The sequence below is a fragment of the Physella acuta genome, unplaced genomic scaffold (genome assembly GCF_028476545.2).
Source record: "Physella acuta isolate Inbredline_101_S28 unplaced genomic scaffold, ASM2847654v3 ptg001999l, whole genome shotgun sequence".
Classification (NCBI taxonomy): domain Eukaryota; kingdom Metazoa; phylum Mollusca; class Gastropoda; family Physidae; genus Physella; species Physella acuta.
The window spans coordinates 58,237-85,786 of NW_026733504.1; the positions used below are offsets into that span (position 1 = coordinate 58,237).

General features: G+C 36.6%; 1 protein-coding gene across 5 annotated transcripts; it reads left to right on the plus strand.

Annotated features, from left to right (window-relative positions):
- On the plus strand, positions 1 to 27,544 carry LOC131931659 (uncharacterized). 5 transcript variants are annotated; one of them, XM_059288488.1, is made up of 7 exons: positions 1 to 111; positions 19,583 to 19,721; positions 20,252 to 20,672; positions 21,922 to 22,059; positions 22,911 to 23,020; positions 23,570 to 23,737; positions 24,320 to 27,544. In XM_059288488.1, exons 3-7 carry the CDS (start codon positions 20,301 to 20,303, stop codon positions 24,486 to 24,488), a joined length of 957 nt encoding a protein of 318 aa, XP_059144471.1. In that variant the 5' UTR covers positions 1 to 111; positions 19,583 to 19,721; positions 20,252 to 20,300; the 3' UTR covers positions 24,489 to 27,544. The 5 variants fall into 5 exon arrangements, with proteins under 5 accessions (XP_059144471.1, XP_059144473.1, XP_059144475.1 ...); XM_059288490.1 differs by lacking the exon at positions 1 to 111 and adding an exon at positions 3,750 to 3,769; XM_059288492.1 differs by lacking the exon at positions 1 to 111 and adding an exon at positions 9,694 to 9,712.
- The last annotated feature ends 6 nt before the right edge of the window (positions 27,545 to 27,550 follow it).

A 27,550-nucleotide genomic window follows, 5' to 3' on the forward strand; every position in this document is an offset into this window, starting at 1 on the left:
CTCGTTTCGAAACAAGGTATTTCCGGTTGTGTAAATAAAAATAGAGGAATTTTATTTTCTAAACTGCAAGACGGAAGACACAGGTGACCATTTGGAAGACAAGAATTTGAAGTAAGTTAGGCTAGCCGGTAACGTTTAATTTTGTATTTTAAAGCCATCGATTTTCCCTTCAATATTATCATAACTTATTTAGGTTTAGACTATAGGCTCCTATTTTAATTAATATATTAATTAATACCTTCATTGGTGTCTCAGTGTCACAGTGTGATGAGTGTGTTCTTATTAAGGGCGGCTAGTCTGAGTGTCAGTCACAGTGTTCTTTGCCTACGATTAGGCCGGGGCTATTATTTATATATATAGTGGGAAGTCTTACTCAAAGTAGAATAAATCTAGATCAAGATACTTTAGTACTTAGCTGTTCGACTAGCTTAGTTAGTTAAAGTACTTAAAAGTACAGCAGTAGCTTTACAATAATATTAAGGCCGATTCTAGTCGGAATAAGATACGCATGCGATACGCATGCGCAATGGAGAGAAACTACGACTTAGCGGCGATGTTTTCGATGGTACTGCGCATGCGTGTGTTTACAACCGCAGAACCCTAATACCAACCCTAATCCTATCCTTAACCCTATCCCTAATCCTATCCCTAACCCTAGCCCTAATCCTATCCCTAACCCTAACCCTCATTCTAGCCCTAACCCTAGCCATAGGTCACTGCGCATGCGCAGAACTATCTTTTGCCGAAAAATCTTATTCCGAGTAGACACTTCGTAATATTAATTGGTAATCTATCGTTTTGGGTACGTAAAATCGCCCGCGATTTGTAATGTGAAAAACAGGTGACTCCTTAAATTTTAATAATATTTTCACATTTTGAGGAAGATTTATGTTTAAAAAAATTCAAAAATGTTTCCTTGATTCATTTATGTACCTGTTTTTAAACAATTGAATTAAAACTTTTCCGTAATAAATGAAGACTAGCGATGTTTCCAACAGATGCAACCATGCACATTTACTATAGCAGCCATCTTGTCTAAGTTTTATTTTTATAAGCTTTTAGCGCCAGATTCAGGGGGAAGCCACTCTATTTTACAAATGGCTGCTGTTTATATAGCAAATCTTGCTCTCAGACACTGCTGTTTAAAGTTAATTTCTGGCCTATATCGATATATTTAGCCATTGATTTAGGTTTATTATTCATTTATCTATAATATTTGACACAAACATATCACAATATACTTCTATTAAAGCCTTGACAATGAGGTAACGTTTTCGTACATAAATAGCCGCGGGCGATTTTACGTACTTAAAACGATAGATTACCCAATAATTTACTTAGATAGGGCCTAGTTAAAAATAGTTAGGCCTATGGCCTACAGTACATTTTTAAAAATTACTTTAAATTAGCTTAAATTTAGCATTTAGCCCAACTAAATTTTATTTAGGGCCTATCAAATAGGCCTATAAAATTACTAACAAAAATGAATTCTAAAAATAAATTAGGGCCTAACGAAATTGGCCTGAATAAATATTTAGATTAAGTTGGACGGCAGAGCTAACATCCGCTGACCCAAAAGTCTCCAGACTTCGGGCTGAAGTGCATTAGATGCCTGAGTCCACCCAGCTCTGAAGGATACCTGGCACATGTTAGAGAAAGTAAAGGCAGCTGGGCATAGTGCTGACCACTCTATCTGTATCCATTCCTTTGCCAAACAATCTCAGCAACAGGAACTCAACTTCATCCTCCTCTGTGGACTGCCGAGTCCAAAAGGGGAGCTATACTAAAATTCAAACTAAAAATGCTGGACATAGTGTACTAGTAGATCAAGTAGAATAACCTAGGGCCTAGGCTCTGTCAGATACTTAATTATGCAAAGGTTATATACAGGTACCTATCGTTCTTTGTCTACTTATTTATCCATGACCACTCGCTTACTCTAAATTTAAATTTCAAGCTAGATCTAGGTCTTTTATTTTTAATCCCCTAATGGCTTACCTCCCACCCCCTCACTCTACGGAATTAAATATTTAAAACAAAAATACTGATAGATTTTAAACCCTAAACTCTGTTAGTTTTAATCAAGTGTAATCTATTCTAAGGCAGGAATGTTTCACTCTTTCATCTGGTTGATGTTCTTAAAATATACATTCAAAATTATCTTGGGTCTAGTGTGATTTGTAGAATATAAATCTTCAAAGTTAATCACCATTATTGTATTGTAAATCTACTTTCGTAATGATGGGAGTATTGTTACTGATAACAGCAAACCTTTCTTAACGTATCTAGGGACCAATAACAAAAAAATGTGTTGATGAATCAGTACTCAATTTAAGTGTTTTTATATAAGTAAAATATAAATAAATGTAAGTCATTTAACAAAATGAATCCGTTTTCCTTTGCTTATGACAAAAGTAGTGCCCAATTTTAAGCATAGGGATTTGAATCACCATTTATTTTTTGATATATGCAAATTAAAAAAAAATTAGACTCCTTGTCATGAGATTCCTTTATTACTGAGTCTACTTAGCCTATGGGTACTTAAGGTAAATAACCAAGGTAACATAAGCAAGTCCTGGGATAGAGTGATAGCATCAGGTAGATTTATCATCATTCCTCTTAACCCCATTCTCTTAACTTTACTCATATTTGAATTATGCATATAAATATCCTGATGCAGAAATAGTGACAAATTGATAGCAGTTTTTACATTGTTTACTTTAACTGCAATTAAGTTCTGCTCACCTTTTTAAAAAAAATTCATTCAACTTGATTATACTCCTGCTCAAACATGGTGAGTTTTGGTGAATTAATGGGTTAGTCAATTTTTAAATACAGAAACAAATGTTTCTCTAATGTGTGATATTCAGTGTCTGCAGGTGAAGTAGAGTTAATCAGTTTTAGCACCCTACATATATGCAGTTTATATGACTCACATTTGCCATTTCTGTAGACTGTATAGCCATAATTTGTGTAACCATGGTTACAGGTTATTTTAAAAAGTTAATTCCATAGAGTACCAAGTATGTAGGTCTTTAACTGTATACATATATAGGTAAGGGATTCCACTTAGTTCCTACTAACATGAACCAACTACAAGAGGCTGTAAGCACCTCTTGAGTGTGAAGTGTGAAATGTTCTTTAAGTGAAACAATTAGTGAGGCCTTGCACTGACTGTGTGTTTTACCCATCTTCACTCAGTGCTGAGTCAGACATTTTTTTAAACTAGTTCGGGGGGGTTGTGCCTGCGGATTTTTTTTTTTAAATAGGGAAAATTGTGCTAATTATCCATTTTGTTTTCACATTTATGACATCGGTTTCTTTACATTTCTATCTTTAGTTTCATTTATTTTTAAATGTTTGTTTCTATAATCAGGCAGGTCATTTAAAGTAAACCTTTCATCATCTTTCTTACTTTGTGTTTTTTTCTTCTTTTTTTTCTATAAGGGCATTCTTTCTTATTATTTACATTTGTTAATTTATAGGATTTAAAAAAAAAAATTTCCTTTTAAACAACCAAAATGTTAAAATCAAATGCAATTTATTATGTATTTTATGGAGATTAAGATACTTAAAATACTGAATCTCTTATAAACATAAAGTCTTATTGGTAGGTGTTTCAATGATTTTATTTTGTATAAATGGCATTAAATAGCTATTTTCACTCATCATTTATGAAAATCTGTTCAAATGTGTGTTCAGATTTCACCTTCGGGTATAGGCCTACAATAAAATTTAAAGCTGTAAATATTTTTACAGGAGTCACTAGGTAATTATAATATTTACCCAGTCCCTTTTAATGTGAGCTGATTGTGTGAAAGTTTGACATCACCCACTTGACTTTACCATGATAATAATATGATAGCTACATCAGACAATACCTGTATATAAGCCTAAATATAAAGATCTGTCAACGTTGAATTATTCTTAACCACTATTACATCATGATAATATTTATGTAGCTACGTCAGGCAATAGTTGTGCGTATATAAGCTAAACTATTAAGATTTGTCACAGGTGAATAATTCTTAACCAAAATTATTTGTGTTGGACTGTTTTCATCATATAAATTCTCCGCTTATAAAGCTTGCCTGTCTGAATAGCGGAATGTTATTGCTGTCAGTATACTGGCATAGATGCGCCGATCCTGTTTTCTTATGGTAATGTGATGGTGCGACGCGACTCATTGACGACACCTTACACGGCCGTCTTGCAAATGTACGATAGGTTGGGGGGGGGGGGGTTGCGGACATAGATCGCGCCTGACATACAGAGTGTAACAAACGATCGTGTGTTTTATTTTTAGTCCCGCGTCGTACTCGGCAAAGTTCATTCACGACGACTGGGCTTTAAACCTGTCCGTTAGACTTGTGGTGAAACAACGTAGGGCAGGGGGCGGCAACCTTTTGAGATGGAAGAACCAAAAGTTACCATTTACAATATAAATTTCCCAGCTTTCAAAGAGCCACTAACATATTTATTTCAACATTATATTTGATTAGGATTCAATATATATATATATATATATATATATATATATATATATATATATATATATATATATATATATATATATATATATATATATATATATATATATATCAATGTATGTATGTGTCTGTGTGTGTCTGACTTTTATTTATTAATACACCTTTCATCCGATCGCCATGATACTTTAGGAAGTTGTTGAGAATAATCCTTCCTCCTTGGGATGTATCCGCGAAAATAAAATGTCAATTTTGCCGGGGTGGAGCACCGGTAGGAAGCGATTCGATTTATAAAAATAAAAGTCGATTGCCAAATGACACCGATCAACAGATCCCCATGAAACTTTGGGTGAGTTGATTAGAATACTCCAGGGGAGGTTTCTGCAAAAAACAAAACAAAAAAAAAGTTTTTTTTTAATTTCGCAAGGGTAGCTTCCCGGGAGGGTGCGTTAATCCGAGTGCCATGACACTTTTGAGAGTTTATGAGAATACTCCCCAAAAGATTTCTGCGAAAAAAATTGATGTCTTATGGGCAGCGCCCAGGAGGGTTCGATTTTCGTCAATACACGGTTTGGCGCTCAGAGTTCCAGAGCGACTGTGTTAGCACTTGGCATCCGCGATATTCTTTGGATACAATGGGTTGCTATAGTCGCTTACTAAATCGAATCAGGCGCGTCCTCCGGCGTCTCTGCAAGGTTCGATTTGGCGCCCCGAGGGTGTTTCCGCGAGCACTACGCGCCTACGTTAGTTCTAAGGAGCGCCCTTTAATATTGTTAATGCGGCACACGACATTCGATGATTAAACCGAGCTAGGCGCTGTACGCGACGCCCCTGCGACAGTGTAATCGGTTTCAAAAGAGCGCCATTTTTCGTCTCCAACACTTAGGGGATTAACGATGATATTAAAGTGAGTGATAAACTTACATTCAAGGCGCCCAATGGCGGTAGTGTAGGTAAACCCGTGCCCCGATAAATATGATCCAAGCACATGCATTGTTTACATTTAAAATAACTCAGTTTTAGAAAACAAGGAAGTACATCGAAATTGGGTGTAACTAAATATTATAATAGAACTGCGAGTGTTTATTGTTTATATTTATTATTATATCGTTCATTACCGAGTGTTGCAGACTAAACATTTTATGAGTTTGAAGAATAAATTAAAATATTTATTATTATTTGTGCATGGGGGTAAATTGAGGCAGGAGTTGGTTTTTTAATATTTTACGTCTTGCCATATTTTTAAAGCCTGTATGGGAAGATTATTATTATGTAGTTTTGGGTACCATCTGAAGGATGGAATACAAATGGATGAGTGCAATAATGAGTGAAATAATCGCTTTATTAGTACAGGATTTCAAAACTAAACCAAACTCTATCTCTAACCTTGAAGGTTTAAATATCGTTGTAAGCGGTGCACACATCTAGAATCTGATTGATTTATAGTGGCTAGTCGAAAAGTTACACTGCAAATTTTGTTTCTCTGGTGATGTAAAATATTTGATGATTAATTCCGGATGTGTTGTGATGAAGTAAATATCAATCTTGCAGACATGGATTCAGAGTTTCTTTCAGGCATCTCTTCGGGGGGGGGGGGGGGGGGCTAAGCCCCCCGAAATTTTTTTACCCCCCCTCCCCCCCCGAACGAAATGAAATTTATATAATTTATATAGAAAATATGTACTTTTAACAGAGTCCGCCCCCCCCCCCCCCCCCGAAGAAAGTTTACCGCCCCACCCCCGGAGAAAAAAGTCTGGAAGAAACACTGCATGGATTACACATTTAAGAGTATTGTGGGGTCTAACATTATTCATTTAAAAAACAATTCTGTGACACGATTTAGAGTAGGCCTACTCCGACCATCTACAAAAAGTGTTTTTTTTTTAAAATTTATACTAGAGCTCTGCTTGGTAACGATAGGTCTGATTGTAGTCGTTTGTTTGATTGGCTGGTAGATCTAGTTTACAGAAGAGCTGTGGATCCGCTCTGTGTGATGCTGTGATAAGTCATGGGCTATTTCTTCGCTCTTCATCCTCCGGTTTATTATCAGATCAAGAGCGTGCGCTGGTTAGCACCCAATATGGTCGTCCAGAAATGACCGACAGATTTCACGGGTTTAGCTCTCCCTCACATGCCCCTCTCTCTTACCCTTCTTATTATCTCACCTGTCAGGAATAACCACCTCACCTCTTTCCCTCCCATAATTAAATTTTAATTATGGGAGGGTATGAAATTAAAATGACCGAAGTTATACGCGAATCGTCTTTTATAACGTATAGTCACATTAAAAAAAAAAAACTACTCCCCCTCCCATCACGTATCATCACACCTACTGTGACATCATTTATGGGACTGTTTTTTTTTTTTTTTACTTTCTCGTATACAGAGTATAGAGAAAGTATTGTAATCGTGCACAAAAATCACATGAAGTTTTGACAGCTTTCACCGTTTTACTCCTCAGTCCTTTATCACATCCGGGATATAGAGGACTTATTTTAATAGGGCAAAAATTATAAATCCAGTTATATCAAAATTTTGGCGTTTTATGCGTAACGGAGTCGGAAAAACTGGACTGTGCAATTCTGTCCGTATGTCTGTGTGTGTGTATGTAAACACGATAACTTGAGTACCGTTACAGCTAGGTTGATGAAATTTCATTTATAAGTATTATATCAAAATCATAGATCCGTATCAATTTTTGAGCGATTTCCGATAACCGGAAGTGGCACTTTTTCTACTTTCAATTTTTCAAAGGCCTATAACTTGAGTATTATTTCAGATAGATAAATAAAATTTCACATGCAAGTAAAAGATATTATCTGCATTCTTTCAAATTTTGAGCAATTTCCGTTGACCGGAAGTATTAATTTACCCTATTTCCGATTTCTCAAAAAAGCATGTGAATTTATAAAGTACTAATAATATTCTGCACTATTGTGCACATTTTATTTGGCGTTCGCTTGGTGTGCCATTCTTTTTTCTACGAGATTTTATTCTATTTTAAAAAGTTTAAGTAATTAAAATGGATTAAAAATCATGTCTATATCCCTAGTTGCCATCCCCTGTTGTTTCATATAAGAATATGCGTGACAGTTTAGGGGAGATCACTACTGGTTTATTTTAAACGTGTGCATGTGTTCATCACACACAAACAAAATGGTCGACCATTTTTATTTTGTTGTTATGGTAATTTCCTGACATTTCATTATTAGATATATTTTATTACCCGCGTTTAGTAGCTACATTAGTCTTTCTCTAGTAATATGATATTTATTTGTTATCTTAAACTGCCTTTACAGGAAATTAAAAAAAAAAAAAAAAAAAAAAAATAACGAAATTTCATCGATCCCGATTGAACAGAGAATTTCAAGTTTTGTTTCAGTGACCTCCCATTCTCGCCATCTTTATTGGTTCACGGCTTATTATTTACCCTGTTGCAGACGTTTATTTGCACGCTGGGTAATTTGCTTGCCCCAGCCAAACTCTCCAAGCCTCCACGAGCCGCCGGTAAACACGCAGCAAAATTGTAAAAAAAATAGGGGGGAGAACTGGTCAGTCCTGTGAATTATCTCCTCTTGCAAAATGAACTAAAATATCATGGGAGAGAATTTTCTAGTCCTGTTTAAAAAAAATAAATTAAAATGCGCTATTGAATTTAGAATTAAGAACAATATTGTTTTGTTTAATTTATTTTTTATATTTGTAGATTCGTAATGTATTATACTAACGATACGTTTAATTTTACATGTAGTATGATAAAGGAAAATAAAGCGTTAGTTATGCCATCTTTTTTTTTCACCTCAAGTTTTTTTTAAAAAGGAGATATTTTTTTCTGGAATTCGCTGTGCATCTGTTACAGCGGTGTGTTGAATGTGTGTGTTTGTTCTTAACCTCTCAGGTGTGATCCCATCCATTGTGTCGTATCAAAACACTGGACAACCTTCGGCCCCACCCCCGTGCTATAGCAATTCCAGCCCCACCCTCTTGCTATAGCATTACCGCACCCACCCCCGTGATATAACATAACCGTACCCACCCTCGTGCTATAGCATTACCGTCCCCACCCTCATGCTATAGTCATACCATCCCCACCCAGTGCTATAACATTACCGTCCCCACCCTCATGCTTTAGCATTACCGTCCCCACCCTCATGCTTTAGCATTACCGTCCCCACCCCCGTGCTATAGCATTACCGTCCCCACCCTCATGCTTTAGCATTACCGTCCCCACCCCCGTGCTATAGCATTACCGTCCCCACCCAGTGCTATAGCATTACCGTCCCCACCCCCGTGCTATAACATTACCGTCCCCACCCTCATGCTATAATCATACCGTCCCCACCCTCATGCTATAGCATTACCGTCTCCACCCCAGTGCTATAGCATTTCTGCCCCCCCCCCCCCCAGTGCTATAGCATTTCTGCCCCCCCCCCCGTACTATATTATTACCGTCCCCACCCTCGTGCTATAGTATTACCAGCCCCACCCCCCATGCTATAGCCATACCCCCCCCCCTCGTACTATATTATTACCGTCCCCACCCCCGTGGTGTGGTATTACCAAACCCAGTGCTCTAGCACTAGTGTCTACTTTGTTACTCTCCCCTTTTCCCTTCTCTACACACCATATTTTTTTTTTTAGTACGGTACCTTTAGTAAATCTGTGCAGCTATTCATTGTCTTCATTAGCTTCGATGTTACGTACTTTTTCAAGGTATGAATTAAACAGAAGAATTTTCACATTACTTCTAACTCCAGCCATTCATGTATTAGTAGTCGTTGACAAGTTAGCATTTGATAACAGGGGTCCCATTTACACGCTTTTGGCGTTTGGGGAATACTTTCGATGTTGACGCCGCTGTCTGACTTAACTCACCTCCCCATCACACTGTACATTTATTTAGATCGAAGATACGTGCCGACTGGGGCGGACACCCCCACACACCCTTGTGACGCCATTGCCGTCTAGTCTATTAGTATGCACTGACGCCTTAGGTGTAAGAGATGCCCCGATGTTGTACTCAAGGGTTGAGGGGGAAGAGACTTCACTTTGTTGACATACCTCCCCGTCCACCGTCAGGAGCCACGGGTTCATTTGTGTTTCCATTTGTGCTCCCTGACTCCTGAAGGGGGATTAGCACTGCTTGCCAGCGCACCCATAGACCTCTTAACCACGGGATTCCTTATTTCTTCAGGCGGCTGTTGTGTTGGGGTCTTTGATGAATAGTTAGTTGTGTAATTATCATTCATTGGTGGTAAGGTTTGAAAATAAGTTGTCCGCATTACCAACTAATGTTTTGTTATTTTTCTCTCTGATTTAATTATACTGTGTTGTTGCTCAAGTAGATTTTAACACGTTTTTATTAACTCAGCTTCGTGTGGATGTGTTTGTTGTTAAAATTGACATCGAAAATTAGCCCACTTCTGATTGCTCTATAGATCTGAAATTTGGCATGCAAGTTACTTTCGCCTAACAATTTCAGATGCAATCATAAAAACTAGCAATTAGAGACCGTAATTAGCTTAATTTAATTACGCCCAAAGGACCATAAAATTGAGGACATGATTTCTAAAGATACCGACAAGACTGAAGGCTTATTGACACAGTTACTTCGGCCCCAATCGATGCGAGCGCGCTGGCCGTGATCGTATAGTGGTTAGTACTTCGCGTTGTGGCCGCGACAACCCAGGTTCGAATCCTGGTCGCTCAAGATTTTTTTAGTCCGTGTATTTATAAACACTTAGTCAATTCATACTTAATCAAGTCATTAGATAAAGTAGAAAATAAACTATATAAAAAACTTTTTTAAAAACCACGTTTTTCATGTGTAGCAACGGACTAAAAAGGAGAAAATAAAATACTTAAAAAAAACTTTTTAAAAAACCACGTTTTTCTTGTGGACTAAAAAGTAGAAAATAACTATTTACATACATTTGATGACAAAAAACGTGGGTCGGGCAGATGGGTCGGGAAATTTGATGGTGAACGTACCCACGTTTTTTGTCATCAAATGTATGTAAATAGTTATTTTCTACTTTTTAGTCCACAAGAAAAACGTGGTTTTTTAAAAAGTTTTTTTTTAAGTATTTTATTAGCATTTGGGTTTTAGTTAGCTTGGATGAAATATATTCAGCACCTTTTAAATGTATTGTTTATTTTCTGCTTTTTTTACATTTCTCTCTTGAAAGCTTCTTAATTTATGTACTTGTTTTTATGAAGTTGTTTGATAGTGTTATCCATTCATGATTTGCCTCTGTTACATGGCTGTAAATCTTGCTATTATTTGTGTTCTATACATAACCTTAAGTTTAAGGATATTCTACAATTATAATCTGTTTATAGGTTATATAGCTGTAAAATTTATGACTGTGTTCCCGAAATAGCTGGAATAATGTTCTTATGATCTGAGTTTCTCTGTATAGAATCTACCTTGTGATAATATGGATGTATTCTCGATACAACTCTATTATAAAAATATTGTTGTAATCTTCCTTGTTTATTTCACGCCAATTTTTCCACGTCAGATGTTTGTCTACACGTTGACCGGTTTTGTTGACGATTGCGTTAATTAGCAAGGTGTTTAATACTACATGTCACCGTGTTGCTTTTTTTTTTACCTGCATGCTCAGCACTCTCTGTAGTTTAAATTTTATTTCACTTGTGCAATAAACCTGTGTTACAGGTCTAGAGAAGCGCACACTGGACCCTTAAATGTAAACTTTTATTCAGATAAAGGTAAAGTTCTACGATATTTTGTACGATCAATACACATAGGGGGTCGATTCTATAGCTTGTTTTTAAAGTTTAGACAAATAACTGATATTTGACATGCGTACAGTTCAAGTATTGGTCGAGCTAGATCGACGGCTTTCGGGACTTGGTGGTGGTTGTTTAATCGAATGGATTTCTCTTTCACTGGTCTTTTACACAAGTACTTCCAGTTATCTGTTAACGTTGGTTGACTGTCCACGGTACTACTCCTCTAGTACTGCAGTATTTGTTGTGTCTGGTGGCGCTATTGGTACTCACACAAACACGGGATTTGATCTGTCTTTAGTACCACCACCCTTCCTGGCATTTTTAATGTGGCGCACGTGTATACAGTTGGTACTCACACAGAGAAGGGGTTTGATCTGTCTTTAGTACCACCACCCTTCCTGGCATTTTTAATGTGGCGCACGTGTATACTGTTGGTACTCACACAAACATAAGATTTATAGTTTCTCCTACCTAGCCCTACTATCCGCCCAGTCTAGTCTGGCCATCGTAGTCCACATATTGCTTTAATTAATGCGATACAATACTGTAAACACTGCCAAAATTGTTGATCCTCTTGTCGTCCATGAATGTTGATGTCCTGGTGCACTCACTATGGCGTGTGTGATATTTAGGTACTCACCTGGGTGTACGTGGCGTTGTGGTAACTCACATTGGCGCGGGATGTTGTGGTAACTCACTATGGTACACGTGATTTCTGGTAGTTATCTAAACAATACAACATGAGGAACCTGTGTAGTTTACAGTGTCGCATCTGGTTTCCATTGTCCGGGTACTTAACATTCAAGGAGGAGGGCGGCTTGTTTGCTATTGTCGCTAGTAGCCGTTTGTTTGTGTGTTGTTAGTCCATGGTTAGTTCGCCTCCATTCATGAACTGTCTTTATCAGCTCTTCTACAGAAACGTAATTATACAATCCATTCAAGAACTTCTTTTATTCTTGGCAAGCAGCAGTGTTACGATTATTTCCCCCCTCCCCCGCCCGCCACCCCATAGTAAATTGTCTTACAATTATTCTTGGCAGGGACGGCCCCTGACGGCTTGAGTGAGGCCCCTGGCTGAAAGTCACCATGGGCCCCTGGGATTGTTATATCACAACGGTTGTATGTATCCGTAGGAATAATATGATAGTGTCACACGACACGCTGGTGGCTATGTCTTTACAATACCGCTGGTCTTGAAACAACAATACAAAAGCTATAGGCTGTTAATGTTACGAATACTTCGTTTAGTAAGTACTGAGGCCTATATAGAGATGGGTGCTTCGTTATTGTGGTAGACTTAATTGAACAAACTGCTTGTTCTATTAATTGTGTAGAACACACATCGCTGCTATAGAACAAACTCCTTGATTTGTTACCTCTTTAGAACAGTTACAATTGCTATAGAACAATTGAATGTTTGTGGTTTGTTGCCGTGGTAATGTAATGAAGAGCCTGCTCTAGGTATGACGATTGTTAGTCTCATCCCCTTAATGTATAAAGTTCATAGGTCACGTGAGAGGTCAGGGCCGGTAATCGCCGTTAATCTTGATTTACTTTACTCTTATATTTTTTAATACGTTTTTATGCCCTGCAAAAGTTATTTTTCAGTACTGGTGGGGTTTTTTTTTTTCACTGGTGGTTGTTGATATTTCTGGTGTTTTTGGTGTTTTTGGTGTTTTTTGGTGTTTCTGGTGTTTTTTCATGTTTTTTGGTATTTCTCGTGTTTTTTGTGTTTTTGGTATTTCTGGTGTTTTTTGTGTTTTTGGTATTTCTGGTGTTTTTTGTGTTTTTTGTGTTTTTGGTTTTTCTGGTATTTCTGGTATTTCTGGTGTTTGGGTACTTAACGTAATTTCAAAGGATTGATTGAACCTTTCAAAAGTACATTTTTGGGACTAAAGACTTGACGTTTTAAAATATTAATAAGTCATGTGTCATTAATGTGTTTACAATAAAATCGAGGTATTTCCGTTTTGGGGAAAAAATGGTACAGAAACCTAGTGGACATTGTTTCGTTAACACCAGACTTGACTTTTTAAAAACTGCAAACCTTCACAATCACTAGCAAGTGCATTGTTCAATCACTTGCTCTCACCACCCCCACCAACACCCTAAAATGAACTCGCCTTGATTAGCCACAGTGGGCATTAACAACTTATCGATTTCTGTTTCTTCCTCTGAAGCATTGAACCTCACATTCTTTCCCCTTGTGGGGTATTGTTACTCATATCCTGATTTGTCTCCCTTAGTTTTAAATCTCGGTTGTCTCCCTGCCAATTAACTCCCCTTCGGAGATCTCTTAGTCACTTGTTCTTTGTATATGGCCATGACGAAGCTCGAGAGCTATGCAGATAGGGTTCAAACGGCGGTCTCACACGCGTAGGTCGTAGTAGAATGCCAACATACGGGCCGTAGTAGAATGCCAACATACGGGCCGTAGTAGAAAGCCAACATACAGACCGTAGTAGAATGCCAACATACGGGCCGTAGTAGAATGCCAACATACAGGCCGTAGTAGAATGCCAACATACGGGCCGTAGTAGAATGCCAGCACACGGGCCGTAGTAGAAACATACAGACCGTAGTACAATGCCAGCATACGAGCCGTAGTAGAATGCCAGCATACGGGCCGTAGTAGAAAAATACAGACCCTTGTAGAATGCCAACATACGGGCCGTAGTAGAATGCCAACACACGGGCCGTCGTAGAATGCCAGCACACGGGCCGTAGTAGAATGCCAACATACGGGCCGTAGTAGAATGCCAACATACGGGCCGTAGTAGAAACATACAGACCGTAGTAGAATTCCAGCATACGGGCCGTAGTAGAAACATACGGGCCGTTGTAGAATGGCAACCTACGGGCCGTAGTAGAAACATACATGGCGTCGTAGAATGCCAACATACGGGCCGTAGTAGAATGCCAACATACAGACCGTAGTAGAATGCCAACATACGGGCCGTAGTAGAATGCCAGCATACGGGCCGTAGTAGAATGCCAACATACGGGCCGTAGTAGAATGCCAACATACGGGCCGTAGTAGAAACATACAGACCGTAGTAGAATGCCAACATACGGGCCGTAGTAGAAACATACAGGCCGTCGTAGAATGATAACATACAGACCGTAGTAGAATGCCAACATACGGGCCGTAGTAGAAACATACAGGCCGTCGTAGAATGATAACATACAGACCGTAGTAGAATGCCAACATACTGTCCGTAGTAGAAACATACAGACCGTAGTACAATGGCAACATACGGGCCGTAGTAGAATGCCAACATACAGACCGTAGTAGAATGCCAACATACGGGCCGTAGTAGAAACATACAGACCGTAGTAGAATGGCAACATACGGGCCGTAGTAGAATGCCAACATACGGGCCGTAGTAGAATGCCAACATACGGGCCGTAGTCAAAACATACAGTCCATAACTTGTTACACATAGAACACGCGAAAGAGTGACCCGCCCCATCTATATTATTAATGTACATAAACTGATTTTGAAAAAATAAAAGATACATGGTCTCCCTAAACCTATCACTACTTCTAAGTTTCGGACAAATGACCTGATTTTCATTAAATTCAAAAATGTCTATGTTTAAACTAAAACACGACTCTAAGAGGGGGATTTCGACCAAACTAACCCCACTAAAATTACACAAGGCCCCGAGACCTTGGTGAGCTTGCCACTGTTTCGCGAGTTGTAATGTTGCTTTTCTAAGATATTTTACGGGTGAACTGTAATGTGTGGCTAAATATCTAAAAAAACAAACAAACCAGAAATTGTTTGTGTAGGGTTTTGAATTTGAATCATGTTGTAAAATGTTAACGCGTGATTATGTTTAATAAAATCAGGAATTACTGTGAGAAGGAATGTAGGTAAAGATTTGTCTGTGTTTGTGTGTAAGTCTACCACATCTCCCCTTAGATCGTCTACAGGAAAAATATCGGTGTCTAAATTAATGTTACTGTCGTTGTGAAGTATCTTGTTGTTTGATATGTCGTCATACGTCCTTTGTCGCTTTAAATTAAAGGTTCCCACGCAGCGGGTAGGGTTGCCAGATACCTTTTCCGAAAATACTGGACACCTTTCCATCCTTCCCTTCTCAGGTATGCCGCAAAGCAGAAGAAGGGGGGTAACAGAGTATTATTCATATACTTGTCCAGTATTTATATTTATTTTATCCTGGACAGTCTGCTCGAATACTGGCAACCCTAGCAGCGGGGAAAAAACCGGGAATTTCGAAATTTAATTTCCCGGCCGGGAAAACCGGGAAATTTTATGAATAGCCGGGAAATATCTTTAAAAACCGGGAAATCTTTCTTCCCAGGGTGTGTTTTTTTTCTTTCGAGGTTCGCGAGATTTGAACCGGGTATAGGCCTATCCAATCGCTAATCTCGTGATCTAGTTTTGACGCACAAAACTAGTCTCGCCGGTTCTCGTGGTGCATTTTTTATCTGTTTTCCATCACGCATGCGTACATGGTACATCTATTGCTATGCCGGCTTAGGGTTACCCAACATTGGCGTGACGTCATTTTTTTTTTCGTTTTTTTTTTCTGGATTGGTTTAGATTTTAGTTTAGGCTACACGTGATTTTTTTTTTTTGGCTTATTTGAACTCCCGGTGTATTCTAGAGATGGACCTAAATAAAGTTTATTAAAGGACCAAGATCGCGCGAGTACAGTCTTGTTTAATATTATCACTTAGTTTAAGGATAACCGTTCTAGCAGACTATTTCACGGCTAGACGGTGATACTGAATGTAGAAGAAACACAGATTAAAAAAAAAACGAAATTTGCAAAAAGCCAGCCTTTCTTGCGTTCGTGAAAAAAAAAAAATTAAAGGCTAGTGACATCACCAATGTCAGATGCGTAGATAACTACAATTATTTCATAGGGAGGGGAGATAAAAAAAACAACGTTGTAACAACTGGAGTAAATAGGGCATTCTTGAACTCACTGTGACCCCAAGTAGGCCCACGCGTACATACCGCAAGGTGGTTTGGGGGAGGGGGGGGGGAGATAAAGTGATGTCATCAGCTATCTCAAATAGCAGTTGTTCAAGTTATGACGTATACTATAGGCCTCCTCGTCTAGTTGTGGGGAGGGGGGGGAGGGATGCCATACCGCAATTTTTAATAGCAGTCCAAGGCTATTTAAAAGCATACACATTGATGTGTTTACTATTGTCACAAGTCTGGGCCCTATGATCTATTTTTAGTTATTCCGGTTGATCATCGTTATAGTGTAAATAAGTTCAATTAAAAAAAAAACAACAATTTTCATATTTGTGGACTTAAAAAAAAAATGTTTCAGTATTATTTCTAAGTAACAGAAACTTCTTCTATTTTAGATATTAGCTATACTAAAGTATTAATTAGTACAATAGTAGCAGTGAAGGATATTTTCAAACTTCTTGTCTTTAAGCAAAATATTTGCTGTTTACAGTTTGTTGGTTGAGTGAAGAACTACACATTTTTGGCTAACTACACACCTTATTGAACTCAATATAGGAAGTGCTAAAATTAAATAGGCTTTCTTAGATATGTTACAAACTGCAGTTTACATTTCTACACCTTTTTACTTTCTCGTATATACAAAGTATAGAGAAAGTCTTGTAATCATGCAAAAAAAAAAAAAAAAAAAAAAAATTAAGATTTTTGCAAATCTCAACGTTTTTTCTGTTTGCGCTTTTTTCTGTTTGCGCTTTTTTCTGATTGCGCTTTTTTCTGTTTTCTCTTTTTTCAGTTGCGCATTTTTTTGCGCTTTTTTCCGTTGCGCTTTTTTTTTTGTTGCGCTTCTTTCTGAGAACCCTTGTGAACATATGTTTTTAAAATGATCTTAAAATTATAAGTGGTTATTAAAGCAAAAAAAATTGAAAACTGTATATAAAAATGTATTTTAACCCCAAAATCTGATCAGCTCATGAAAATCATGTGCTATTTTCTACATAAATGTTCATTAAATACATATACATTTGCTATACATATGTTATTTTGTCTTAAAATGCCGTTTTAAAATAAATATTCTCCCCATAGCTCCCCCCTTAAAGTAACTGGTCATGTAGCGATCTAAATGGAACAGATGTTTGGCACGCGAGGAGCTGGGTGGGGGGGGGGGGGGGGGGGGGACTGTAGCGCGGGGTGGGGCGGGCTACAGCACAGGGGGGGGGGGGGGGTGCTACAGCACGGGTGGGGCGGGCTTTAGGCTGAAGTTGCCTGTTAAAGAAGCGTCAGGGTCTCTGGTCAACACAGCAGTCCTCAGCCACTGGAGACGGGTGCTGTGTTAATGTGAGAACCCGTGGCTCTGATGATCAGCCGGTGATTAGTTAATTATTCAGTCTACATGTCCGTGGGTAAAGAACAATTTTATTTTTAAATTCTAAGCATGTATTTTTGTAGCTTATATACATTTTCTTTTAAAAAGACACATTATATGAACACAATTTGATGAATTTTGTTAAAGTTTTGGCTTAGAACTAAGGGTTAGTTCATAGTTTAGCTTAAGCTTTGACCTGGGGTTAGCCTATAGTTAGATACTAGATAGGCCTACATTTAATGAATTTAGCTTGGCTTGGGGTTAGCCTATAGTCCCTGGGCGCCGGCCCTGGGGGGGGGGGCGCCAAATTAAAAGTTTGAGGGGGGGGGGGTGTGCAAATGAAAAGCTCGAGGGGGGGGGGGTTGCAAATGAAAAGTTCGAGGGAGGGTGCAAATCAAAAGTTTGAGGGGGGGTGGGGTGCAAATGAAAAGTTTGTCCCCGGGCGCAGGAAGGGTCGCTACGCCTCTGGCCTATAGTTAATATGCCCTAATTGATAAATTTAGCTTGGCTTGGGGTTAGCCTATAGCTGGATTTAGTAATATTCAGATTGATCCAAATATGAAACAAAATAGACTTAAAAAATTCTTTAGCCAATTTGCTGTCTGTATAAAACCTCACTTCCCAGTTAAATGAAATAGATAGATCTAGTCCTATATATGTGGCATGAGATTGTGTTTACTAGCAGGCTTATTGTGAACAAGTAAAAAAATTGGTTATAAATTTAAAAGTTAATCTCAGGTAGGTGGGTGTATTATCTTTATGGGGGAAACCCTATGCTGAAGCTTTGATTAAAGTATGGTTTCAGGGGATTTGTTTCATGAGGTTAGAATATGATTAATCATCTCTTTTAGAGTTGTAATTTGTTGTCCCTTAATTAGAATAAAGCACATATTTTTCTTTTTAACTTTTAAAAAAAATTTTGGAATAGTGAGTGAAATATTGCTATGATAAGGTACAGGTTAATTTTTAAAGTCCTGAAATCCCATGAACCAGGTGAATAATGGGCTGTGAAGTTTAAAATTAACCTGATAAAGTGCACTCAGCTTTCTATAGTAGATAAGGAAATGCTGGAATTGCATTTTTAAAAAAAAAATTATTGAGATTGACATTTAAGAAAAAAAATTCCAATTTGTTTCTGTTTCATTTATAAAAAAATTAGAATGAGTTTTTGTCTGCACTTCTCAAATAATGTTCCAAAAAGAGTCTGAATGATAGTTAATAAATTTGGTTTAAAGTTAACAGTGAAAAGGCAAATTTCTAGCAAATATCTCCTGATATTATATGCCCACAATTTATGTTATTAGATTGTTGGTTATTTAAGACCTAAGTAATATCTCATTGGTTTTAACAATGGAATTGTATTTTTTCTATAGCAGAAACTTGCTACCTGCTGTTCTATGATCATATTAGTCACATCACCTTATAACTGTCCTGTCCCCCCCCCCCTTCCCCCTCCTCCAATTCCATTAAGATCCTCCTCACATTCTGGCCAGCGGACATGAACTGTTGAACTTTAAGGGTTAATGGCATGCTTAGAGATCAGTAGGGGAGGGGTGGGGGGTGGCTAAGGAGAATGGTTTAATCCATATTATTCACTAGACATAAAATCTGCTTGTTACTCTTTCTGTTCACAAAATTGTTTACAATATCTAATACAGGATGATATACATTTGTCTATAGACATGTCATGTTTGTATCAATATAACATTAAGTCAGGTCATGTGAAAAAATGTCAGGTTTTAAAAAACCATGAATATTCAAAATTAGGAAAGCATTATTGTTTTAAAAATATATCTCTGTAAAAATAATAGTAACTTTAAAAAACACTTTAAATTAAGTTTATTTCATTTAATTAACAAGCACCTGTTTATGGGGTTTTTTTTTAACATTCAGCATGCATAAAGATGATTTTAATAAGAATTAATAGTGAAATAAATCATCAGCTTATCTAACATTATCGGATTCATGTTTTAGCCTATCAGCTGTATTTAAAACAAGTGTTTTCTCTCCCACAGATTGTGTGTATTACCTGAGGCTTGGATACAGAACATGGTAGATTGGAGATTAAGATATTCAACACTTAAATCTTCTCTGATACTAGCTTTCACTGAACTTTACAGGATTGTTTAATTCACTGGATTAACTTAACAAAAGGTAAAGAAGGAAGCAAAATTAGATTAATTAAAAACTTGTAATGGTTATTTAAAATGAAACAAAATGTACAATTTTTTAATGGCAATTTAAAAACACAAGTTTGTTTAAATTAGTTTTAGTTAGTCAAGGACTGTTGACTAAGCAAGTCTTGGACTAGTATTGCCATGGTTAATGTAAATCTTAACAATTGGTTTAATTAGAAATTAATACAAGAGCCCAAGGGTGAAGCTAGGTGGGTGGTCAGACATTTGTCCCTGTGCTACCATGCACCACAAAGTGGACTTAGTAAATCTTTTTAGAGTCTTTAAGAACTAGAAAAACAAAATTGTTATATTTGTTTTGTGTAAATGAATGTAAATAACTCTAGGGTTGACTTCTGTTGTAATGATGACTTACAATTAAATTTACATATTTAATCTAAACTTTCATATTTAATTGTTATTTATAAAGGCAAGATAGAACTAGTGCAATACATAGTTTATATTGTTACAGTTAATGTTCTCTGACATTAGTTTTTTTTAATTCCTCAGCATTGATATCCAGGTCTAAAATTCAGTCACCTTTAGCACTCAAATCAAAATGAATGAATTCAGTTCACCCTGCACAGATGAGCCCCTATTGGCCAACCCTCGTGTCCATGTTGAAGGTCGAGAGAACTATGAGCGCAACCACAAAGCATCCGATTGGTTCGCTCATAACGACTCGCCCGGTGAAGTCAAACCTGAAGCGAGGCTGCGGTCGGAAGCCGCGCGTGAGAACGCCATGAAAAACCGTGGATCCATGAACGAGAACATGCAAGGATACGCCAACCCTGCCCCTGTAAGGAACATCCACCCTAGGGGGGTGAAGCCAGAGGCGCAGGACATTGCCGAGCTGAACAAGGGGGATGGGATGAGAAATCTGATTGAGAACTATGGAAATCTTGAGGTATCCCCTCGACCAGCACCTAAGGTAAGTAACTTGAAATGTGTTGGTTAAAACTGGTACATAACAGTTATCAAGTAGCAGTAATTACCACTATAGCAAGTTGACGAAGCAGCATACCCATGATACTTTTCAGTTTTACAACTTACTTTCAAAATGCTTAGATGTTCAAATCAATTTTTTTTTCTTCATCCGTATAATATAGTTGACAATAGTGATGACCACATTATCCCTTTGTATGCCGAAGTAATTAAAACATAAACTCTACTTCATCTGCCCCATGTGTCTTGGGCACAAACGGGAAAAGATTATATATTATAGCATATATAATAGTATAAGGTTATGTCATTGTGAGCTAGAGCACTTGATTGTTAGCCCAGAAGATTGTGGAGTCAAATATTAAATGCTAAGACTTGATATCTCTAAGAAGATCATTGGTCCTCCCAGCTCTAATATGTACCCAGCATTAGTTGGGCAAAGTAAAGGCAGCCTTGATGTTGTTCTGGCCTCCTATATTCTCTGATCACAGACACTCACCTACATGTATAATGGGCCAGCAGGTTTTGATATGGATTCTAGCATTAGTAAAAAGCTGATTATGTATCCATGTAAAACTTTTTGTTATTATAGTATTGTTTACATGGTAATGTTTATATATTGACATTTTGTTTACATTGTTTAGTTAACATTTTGTTTACATTGTTTAGTTAACATTCTGTTTACATTGTTTAGTTAACATTTTGTTTACATTGTTTAGTTAATATTTTTTTATGTTGTTTGGTTAATATTTTGTTTACATTGTTTAGTTAACATTTTGTTTACATTGTTTAGTTGACATTTTGTTTACATTGTTTAGTTAACATTTTGTTTACATTGTTTAGTTGACATTTTGTTTACGTTGTTTAGTTGACATTTTGTTTACATTGTTTAGTTGGCATTTTGTTTACGTTGTTTAGTTAACATTTTGTTTACATTGTTTAGTTAACATTTTGTTTGTTGTTTAGTTGACATTTTGTTTACGTTGTTTAGTTGACATTTTGTTTACGTTGTTTAGTTGACATTTTGTTTAGGTTGTTTAGTTAACATTTTGTTTACATTGTTTAGTTGACTTTTTGTTTACATTAGTTAATTAATATTTTGTTTACGTTGTTTAGTTGACATTTTGTTTACATTGTTTAGTTAATATTTTGTTTACATTGTTTAGTTGACATTTTGTTTACATTAGTCAATTAATATTTTGTTTACGTTTAGTTGACATTTTGTTTACATTGTTTAGGTGAAGGGCTCAGATGCTGAGGAGTACCAGCAAAGGCAACATGGATCTACAAAGCTACTGTTGGATCACTACAGCACAGAGCCTATCCCAGCATCAGAACAGCCACCCAAGCCAAGGCTGGGGCTTGGAGCAGAGGAGGTGAGTAGTGGTTGTTGTTAGAGTGGTGGTTGCCTGGGTGGTAGCTGCTGTTGTGGTAGTTGTCTGGGTGGTAGTTGCCTGGGTGGTAGTTGCTATTGTGGTAGTTCCTGAGTGGTAATTGCTGTTGCGGTAGTTCCTAGAGTGGTGGTTACTAAGTGGTAGTTGCAATTGTGATAGTTGCTAGTGTGGTAATTGCTGTTGCGGTAGTTCCTAGAGTGGTGGTTACTAAGTGGTAGTTGCAATTGTGATAGTTGCTAGTGTGGTAATTGCTGTTGCGGTAGTTGCTAGAGTGGTGGTTGCTAAGTGGTAGTTGCAATTGTGATAGTTGCTAGTGTGGTAATTGCTATTGGGGTAGTTGCTAAAAGTGGTGGTTGGTGGTTGCAAGAGTTTTAATTGCAGTCTCTAAGATTGCCCTGAGCCCATTCAGCTCTGATGGGTTCCTGACTCGGGGAAACAAATGTGCCTGGGCATAGAACTCACCACACTATCCCCTTGTACACAAATAGCCATTGAAACAGATGAACTCCACTTTATCTGCTCTATGTGTCTTGGGTTCATATGGGGAAAAAATAATGACCGGAAAGGTAGTAGTTGCAGTCAACTTGCAGCATCAGTGTGGCTTTCTCTACAGTTCTTTTGTTAGCTACACATGTTAAGTAAATGATTATGTCCTGTCTGTTTGAGGACATAAATCTAGAGTGTATAGTACACTAAGTCTGGAGTTAGAAGACTCGGTTCTAAAATTTTAGTCACATCAACTTTTTATTCTTCTCATTGAACTTAAATAAGTAACTTTACTGTATTTAAATGATATAACAGACATCATACAAATACTGTAATATGATTGACAGATTGCTGATAAACATAAAGGAGAAAGGATGGGGCCATTGATGAGATTAGAGGGCACAAAAACACCCAGAGAACCCAAGCAGGGGAGACTACACCAGGTTTCTGCTGGCAGGTATGGTAGATCTGCTATTCTAAAGGGAGATAATCACTAATTGTTGACCTCAGGAAATTTTTATTGGTTAGCATAACATATGACATTAATCATCTACGTTATTCCCCCCCCCCTTTTTTTTTCTTTCCCCCACACAACAGTAAATTCTGTTTAATAATAAAAAGTGGAAGTAAAGAGCAATAACTCTTCTAAGAAAATGAATATGTAAAATTTTAATTGGTTTCTGTAGCTAAATATTCCTTTATGTACAGCTTAGTTTTGTGATCATATGCTTTGTTGAAGGTATAGCGCTAGGACTTCCTGGCATATCACTAGGGTATCCCTGAGTCAACTCAGCTCTAATGGGTAGCTTAAGTTTGCAGGGCATAGTTCTGTCACACTATCCTTTCATAACCCAAAGTCAAAGAAACTGGTGAATTCTATTTCGTCTGCCCTATCGACAGTTAGTTCCTAAACATTACGCTAATTTGTAAATTATTGCAATTTAAGGACAGCTTAGCTCAGTGTTGAGGTGTAAAAAATAAAAAAGTATCGATGTATTTTGTTTAGTGGCTGGGACGAGATCCCCCCGCAGCACCGCATGAGGCCAGAGGGAGAAGGCATCGCCCAGAAAAACAGCGCAGACTCCATCAGTGAGATCATGCTGCAGAACAACATGGGGGTGCCACAGAAGACAGCGCCCAAGGTGATGAAACACATGTCGGAGTCCCCCACCCCGTGAGTTACGGTCATCACTTTGGATAATTGTTCATTCTTTAATAAGTAGATTAACTGAGATTTTTTTTCTGTGGCCAACATTTTAAAGCCGTAATTCTGTGACTTATCACTAACATACATAGCTCTTTGGCTTGAACACAACATGTTCTGTTGGCATAATTAATTTTTTTAGACCTCAAGACAGGTTATGTAATCTCTTGCTTTTTGCAGTTCTACATTAAATTTGAAAATATTCCAGAAAACTTGCTGATTACAATATTTTTTTTTTATATGTGCTTTACTAATATATATTTAAAAGCAAGTGATTTTTATATCAAAATAGCCTGCTATAATTGATGAAAGTCAGACTAATAGATCTCATACTCACAGTATTTCTAACCATACATTCTTTGAGTAAGGGTGCAGGGAAAGGGGGGGGGGGGGGGTAGGGGCCTAGAAGCTGTTATTTTGTATAATAATTTTTTAATGACAAATGTTTTTTAAATGTGGAAGTTTCTATAAATAATTGATATTATGTTCAATTATATATATTAATGGCAATTAAGTAATCCTGATAAATAATCCTCATTTATTCCTCTCCAGACGTAAACCCCCCCAAAATCGTGTGAGGCTGGACGGAGTCAGGAACATGGAGAGGGCAAGAAACCAGGACGAGATGTCTGCCATCATGCACGGCAGTCCAGTTCAGCAGGCCAGGCCAGACAGTGGCAGGAAAGTTCTGCCCCACATGCAGAGGTCGGAGCTGTGGTGAGAAACTGACCAGTCCAGCGGTGCTGTGTGGGGGTACACTGACCATGGCTGTGGGGGAGCCACTACTTAACATGTTACTCTGTTCACTTGCTTCCATACTGCGTTAGTGTTTACCTGTTCTATCAAACTGGATGCCAGTTTGATCATTGTTTTTTAAAAGATGGGACTTGGAGGAGAGGGGTGCTAAACATTATTTGTTTATTCATTTTTTTTAAACTGTACATTTTACATTCAGATAAACCAAATGTCCTTTTGTTTATTTATAATGAGGTACCAGTAATTTTTAGCAATAATATAATGTAATGCGTGCTACTTAAATTCTACAGCAGTTAACTTACTTGTTTTTTCAAGTAAGATTTATTTCTCCATATCTTTCTTTACCGAAAGGGTTCGTAACAGCCGAAATATTGATTGAAATAGTTTAAAAACACTGCCAACACTTTATATCAGAAACGCTCTGTGTTGTGATTGTTGTACAAATGTACCTGATATGCAACCCAGTATTTAGAAAAAAAAGTACAGTTCAAGCTTACTGTAATGTGATACTATCTGTATCAAATGTGCGCATGCAAAAAGTTTATTCAGTAAATTGTTGTGACCATTAAGATCTGATAACTGTGGCTGACACTGGACAGTATTCATTTAATAGACTTCCCTGTTTTAAAACCTCTTTCTGCTGAGTGTTGAATATTTGTTTCGCTGGAATCTTCAAGTTTTTTAACATAACTCTTTGTTACAGTAAATGTTTGTTGAACATGACATGTAAATATTGTGTTGATTTGTTTGTGCAGAGGAAGTTTAGGTCTTTTGATGGAATAGTATAGCACATTTTTGGTGCAGAAATCTGGCCATCATTTTTATCATTGTTTTTTCTTATCTTTTATATTAACTGGGTAAAAACTTGGACTATTTTTAATGATTTTACCAAATACAAATTAAGAAATCTACTTAAAACTTATGATCACTATATATAATTAATCAAAAAATATTTTAGTAAAAAAATGTCTTTTAACAATTAATCAAAAATGTTTATGTTTTAAAATAGATTTTAAAACTTTATTTTAACCATCCCATTATTTCTGTTTACTCGTAACATTTGTAACAACGCCACTGTTATACATATGGGAATCGTAACACTACTTTGTTGTCACTCATGCTCAAGCTTAGGGTGCCTTGTTGTTGTTGATTCCATTCTTAAAACTTACAATGAAGGCATGTGAAATATACACTGTAACTCTTCATTTTAAAAACTTTAATACTTAAATTTTTTTAAATACTTTAGTAGGCTTGTTCATGTATGACACTATTACTTCTATTTAGTTATTTGGTGTACATGATGGGAGGTAACTAGATAGTTACAATTAACTTCCATAAAATTTTTGATATAAAAAATGGTCGGTGCCCTTAAAATAATCCTAAATGTAATATTTACAGAAATAACATTCGATGAACATATTTTTATGTTTTTAGAAATGGAGGTAATTAAAATTTGAATGAAGTAACTTAAGGAAAACTAACAGCACACTAACAATCTCTTAACATTGGGGCAGCATCATCTGACTTGTACCCCCACAGGTATATTCCACAGTTTTGGTTGTGAACTAACCCTAGTTGTTTTTTTACTGCAACTTTTTAATCGTTTCCTGCATTGTATTAAAACATCAAATTTTAAATTTTCTCACAAACAGGTATGTGAGTTATCTTGGATTTTTTCCTGTGTACCTGTATTAAAATATATAACAATATGCCTTTTAAATTTCCAATTGGTTTGGCTGAGGTGTATAGACATTGGCTGTTTTTGTCTGTTATCATAGAGGTTTGTCCTCTGGTATGCTTTTCTTGCCTTATTTCACATTTTATTCAAGGAGCCTGTATTTTGCTGTTTTCCTTTTTTTAAAAAAAAGTTTTTAAAAAATTTGGCATGAATCATTTTAGTGTGTTTAAAAACTTGATGCCAAAATTGGTTGTGTCAAATACATTCTATTTTATTTTTTGTACCCTGTATACTTATGTTTTGTGTCTAGCTCTTTTAAGTTTAGAGGTACATATCAGTTTTAACTTCTCACCTAATATAAATCTCGTTTTTTAAAATAACTTTTTTAGCATTTTATTATTTTAACAAACGTATTTATAGAATATACTGCAAATGGTTTTGTTCTGTTTTTAATGCAAAGCCTTTCTATAATTTATCTTTATCTTTAGTAACAGTTGATGCAAATCTGTTTTTACCCTAAGTATTGATAAACACTTAGCTTTTTTCAAAATACTAATAACACTATGAAGCTTATTTATTTAAAAATATTTTTTACAAAAATAAAATTGTCCCCATGATTAACACCATATTTATGTACAATCAACAAAAGATTGTAAATGATTTTTTTATTGATGTTAGCAAGATGTATGCACTCTAACTTCTGGTGCCTCAGCCAGCTTCTCTATGCATTCCTTTCACAAGTTAAAATAACTTTTTATTTTAATCATGATCTGAAACTGTACATTTTACCAAGCAAAGAAAGATTTATAAAGTGAAGAACACTTTTTACCAAGTGAACTACTACTTTTTACCCAGTAAAATTTTTTTTTTTACCCAGTGAGGAAATATTTTTATCTAATGAAGTTAATTTCTTTTACTAAGTGAAAATATATTTTTTCAATCTAGTGGAGAAATATGTGTGTGCTAATTTAACCGGTCAGAACTAGAAAATGTCCATTTTTTTGTATAATATTTATTTTTGTTTATAATAGTCATCAAAATGTGTATATAGAATGGAACTTAGTAGGATGTAAGTATTTGGACAGTCTACAGCTTTATTATAATTACATTTGTATACAGCCTCATGGGGCTAGCCAAGCTTCATGTTTTAATATTCTTGACTGCTGTTTATATTCTTATCTGTTTATAATCAAAAAGATTTATTTGTTGTATTTTTTTTTTTAAATTTGGCTATTTTGTATCTCATTTATTAAAATAAAAATAGTCCACTTTAAATTAGAGTTGAAATAGATTGGTAATGTTAAGTTTTGTACTCTCCCTATTAAAATTCATATTCTGTTAAAAAAATT